The sequence below is a fragment of the Morone saxatilis genome, unplaced genomic scaffold (genome assembly GCF_004916995.1).
Source record: "Morone saxatilis isolate NCDOM2014 unplaced genomic scaffold, NCSU_SB_2.0 Contig15, whole genome shotgun sequence".
Classification (NCBI taxonomy): Eukaryota; Metazoa; Chordata; class Actinopteri; family Moronidae; genus Morone; species Morone saxatilis.
Window position 1 is genome coordinate 14,797,337 of NW_023339707.1, and position 4,031 is coordinate 14,801,367.

At 39.7% G+C, this 4,031-nt stretch overlaps 1 protein-coding gene across 1 annotated transcript in view; it reads left to right on the forward strand.

Annotated features, from left to right (window-relative positions):
* Positions 1–4,031, forward strand: part of cacna2d3a (calcium channel, voltage-dependent, alpha 2/delta subunit 3a) — a 107,933-nt gene that overhangs the window by 102,303 nt on the left and 1,599 nt on the right. The window contains exon 35 of the mRNA XM_035656128.1: positions 3,295–3,407. Within this exon, the coding sequence (XP_035512021.1) occupies positions 3,295–3,407 (113 nt within the window). The remainder of the gene's footprint in view (positions 1–3,294; positions 3,408–4,031) is intronic.

A 4,031-nucleotide genomic window follows, 5' to 3' on the forward strand; every position in this document is an offset into this window, starting at 1 on the left:
TTTTTAAAGCACAATGAATTTGACAAAGTAAAATGGAGTTTTTATTTCGCTTATGTGGAATTTTATAGCTAATATTAGTAATAGAGGATATTGGTGATAAACATCTGTTTTACGTTACGGGCTGACTGAGGCCTTTCTCTCATATTTTCATCGGGACACGTGCGTGTGTTTTATGCTCTAGGAAATATACCCTAAGCTCTTGCCTGTTAAACCCCTCTTTACTGCATTATGTGAGCTTGTGTGTGTGGGTGTGTGTGTGTGTTGTGTGTGTGTGTGTGTGTGTGTGATTGCGGTATTTGTATTTGTCCATTACTTCCTGACGGGTGAGACAGACTGACAGAGCACAAGAAACAATGAAATCTAGTGAATGATATAATAGCTTAAGTGGCCCTATAGGATGACTAAACCTCCATTAATGCATTGCCAACTTCTCTAGACTGTAACATGAGATTTAGGACAAAGAGTGTGTCATGGCTCTAACCAGAGAAGGTCTTCAAGGGGACTATTAGCGATAGTCCCCTTATAGCGATGGCCATATATTCTACTGCTCCACATGCTCTTTTTCTTTCTCTCGACCGTCCCAGATGAGCAATGTCCAAAAAGAGAGAGGTTCAAAGTTGCAGTGAGCTACAGCTTCAGCGCGACAGTCAGACATGTAGACATGTTTTCATCTGTTAGAGATTCTTGAAACATATCCGTCTCTTTATCCCGGGTCATTGTATTGCTGACATAGTTGTGCTTATTATGTTGTCACACCCTTGTGCTATAAGGAAAGATGTGTTTCTTTACTACAGTTTTTCAAACTGCTTTTAATGCTACAGTTGAAGAAGATAATATACAGTACTTGATCCTAATTTTGTTTTTTTATAGCAATCTTTATTCAAGCAGCATTTATAATTTTTAAAGGTATTTTATGGACACTTAGCGATGTACGTTTGTATCTTAATATCAATTTTGTATATTTTTATTATATATACTTGTGAATTACATATGAAATTAAATTTTTTACATGCTGAGTTCTAATAATTGTGTTCATTTTTTATAACTTTTGAAGCAAATAGTCCCTTTTTGACATTTTCTGGTGAAATATAAAAAAATATGTATTTCACGTTTCTATTTTAAAATATATTTATAAAACATGTTACTCATCCAGAACCTTTTGTCATAAGCTTTTGACTTTTAGCTTGGAGTCCACCCGTATATACTGTATATTGGAATCGCGTAAGCGTTAAAAATGACTTAAAAACAAAATACTGGAATCATGATGCCCATTTTCCCCAAAAGTAATAAGAGAAATGGAAATAAAATGACAGCATTGCTCTGAAAATCTGCCCGTCTGTTTGTTGAGATTTTATTGGAGCATTTTCAACTCATTGAATTAGTAATTGTTCAATTACACACAGTAATTACGGGTCAAATTTCCCTACTGTGATGACAGATATTTCTGAAAACCATACACTGGGTGCCGTTATGGTTATGGTTAGTTATGCAATGATTAAATCATTGGGAAAATGTGAACATACTCTGAAAGACACACACAATATTGTATTCAGCCAAAACTGAGCACAGAATGCTTTAAAGACAGAAAAACTTTGCTACTGTTCTGTATCAAAAGCAAAGCATGTGTAAAGAATAATATATTGTGAAATGTCATCTTAGCTCGAAACTCTAAAATGAGCTTTAGTATGACACTGGAAAGATAAAACATTTTCCTTCATGATCAAAAAGTGTTGATAATCTCTGCTAATTTTTTTTCAGCTTCATCGGCAGACTGTGTGATATGTTTTGTTAGAACTTTGTAAAGAAGACACATTCTGTCACCACTGCTTTGTGTGTCTACATAAGGTTTAGACTTTAGATCTATCTAACACTCTTTTACTCTCTTATCTTTCTTTCTGTGGGTCTCTGTGTCACTTCACTGTCTCTCGCTGTCATTCTCTGGCTTTTCTCAGAGAAACTAATTGGATGTCTTTGTTGTCCATTTCTCTATTGGCCAAAATCAATTGAAGCCAGAGCACTAGAAGACCATGTCAAGAAGAAGACACAGTCTTTGCCGTCTGTGTGAGCGAGTGTGCATGAATGTCTGTCTCTGTGCCTTTTGTGCACATCCTCGTGTGTGTCGAAGTGTGTAGATTCATATGCGGTGTAGTGCTTCCCATCCCAGCACCGGGTATGTTCAAGGCCAGCAGCTGTGCTGTCAGGATGTGTTTAAGTCTTTTCTCCAAAAACACTTGCTCTGCTTTCTATCAGCGGGCTGAGCTGGGCCGGCCTGGCGCTGGGCAGGGGTGAGCACGGATTATTTTAAACATCAGCAGATCCTAATTCACCCTGATTGGAACTGGCTTGGCCTATTTGCTGGGATGATTTGGTTGGGTTTGGTTGGTCACGGTGGGATAATTGTATTAGAGTGCGGTGCCTTGGTGCTACTCAGGGATTGGAGGCTGTTTGTGGTCAGATTAAATTGGTCATGGTATTGGGTTAGTAGGGATGGAGATATTCCTGTAGATGCTAGGTCTGTTTTGATCAATCAGGTTTATCAAGCTCTTTGTCTGAGTGACTCTTTCTATTAAAAAAGTATGCAGTATTTCTGTGTTAAGTCACACGTGCATGTTCTCATACGTGTCTGATAAATGCCTCACAGTGAACCTGATAAATCACCCTGCCGCGGCAGAAGAGAGGGAGGGAGAGAGAGAAGTGAGAGATAAAGAAAGAAAGGGTGACAGAAAGAAGAGATCATTTTTACGACCCTTCTTCTTCATAAAGCTTATCCACGGTCATAAATCACTGGCCAGGAGGCCGAGGTGAGGCCTGATCTCTCAGGCCAGTAAAACGCAGCCATGGGAAGCTATGAGCACAAAAGTGTGGTTCCCATTTGTCTCCCTTTGGAGTGTTTTATATTCGGCAACACTTCATTGGTGCTTGCCTTGGATAGGAAATAACAAAGACAAAAGAGAAGGAAGGGAAGAGGAAGAGGAGAGGATGGAGTGAGTTAGAGAAGTATGTGTGTATACTTTATATGTGTCTGTTGGTGTGAGTCTGTCTGTGTCCCTGTATGTTTATTGACAGCTGGAGGTGAGACAAGTCATCTTCTTGACATGGATCCAGTGGAGTCTCTTCAGTGCATCTCCCATCCGCCAGGGGAGAATGTGAACACTCATAACACAAATCCTCTGACACACATGGAAATTTACATCATACCCAAAGCGCCTTGTCTACTTGCCAAAACTCTCAGTCCTTTCCCTTCTTCCTTCCTCATCTTTTTTTGTTTCTGGCTGTGTGTGCTGTGATTGGCAGGTCCTTTGTGATCCAGCAGATCCCCAGCAGTAATCTCTTCATGGTGGTGGTGGACAACAAGTGTGACTGCAGCATGTTTGAGCCAATCACCATGGACCCCATCGAAATCATGTATATCCTTCACTAGCCTGGAGAGATGGGGGTGATTAAGAACAGGACTACATTGTGGGAATTCTAGTCTTTTGGTACCCCAAATGAGAGAAAAGGATGATTTGAAAGCAAGAGAGCAACAATTGACAGGGGTGTGAAGATGAATAAAGCAACAGCTACAGTAAAATATCCACAAGCTTGACAGAAAACTTGATTAAAAGCCTAAAAAACTAATGCTAGTTGCAGCTCATATTTCAAATGGATGATGAATTTTGCAATAAACTGACTCAGAAGAAGATAAATGAATGAATAAATGAATTTATGGTTTTTGAGGGCAATTTTAATGTGTTATACAGCTGGCTTGTTGCAGTCTTTCCAGTTAGGCATTAGGCTGTTCTCCCCCCCACTAACAAAAATGACCTGCTTATGTTTTTTAATGGAGCCCATTCGCCTCCACCAATGTCACAGTACTGTAGTTACAGCCAGTGTGTCTCCATCGATGTTACAGGTATATAAATAGAATCTAAGTGAAGCCACTTTACCCTTCTGGCGCATAAAAGAAGTGAGAGCTTTGCAAGATCTGAAGCTGAGGCTTTGGGACAGCACTGTACTAGAGGTCTTTTTCACACTGTCTGTGTGTGTGTGTG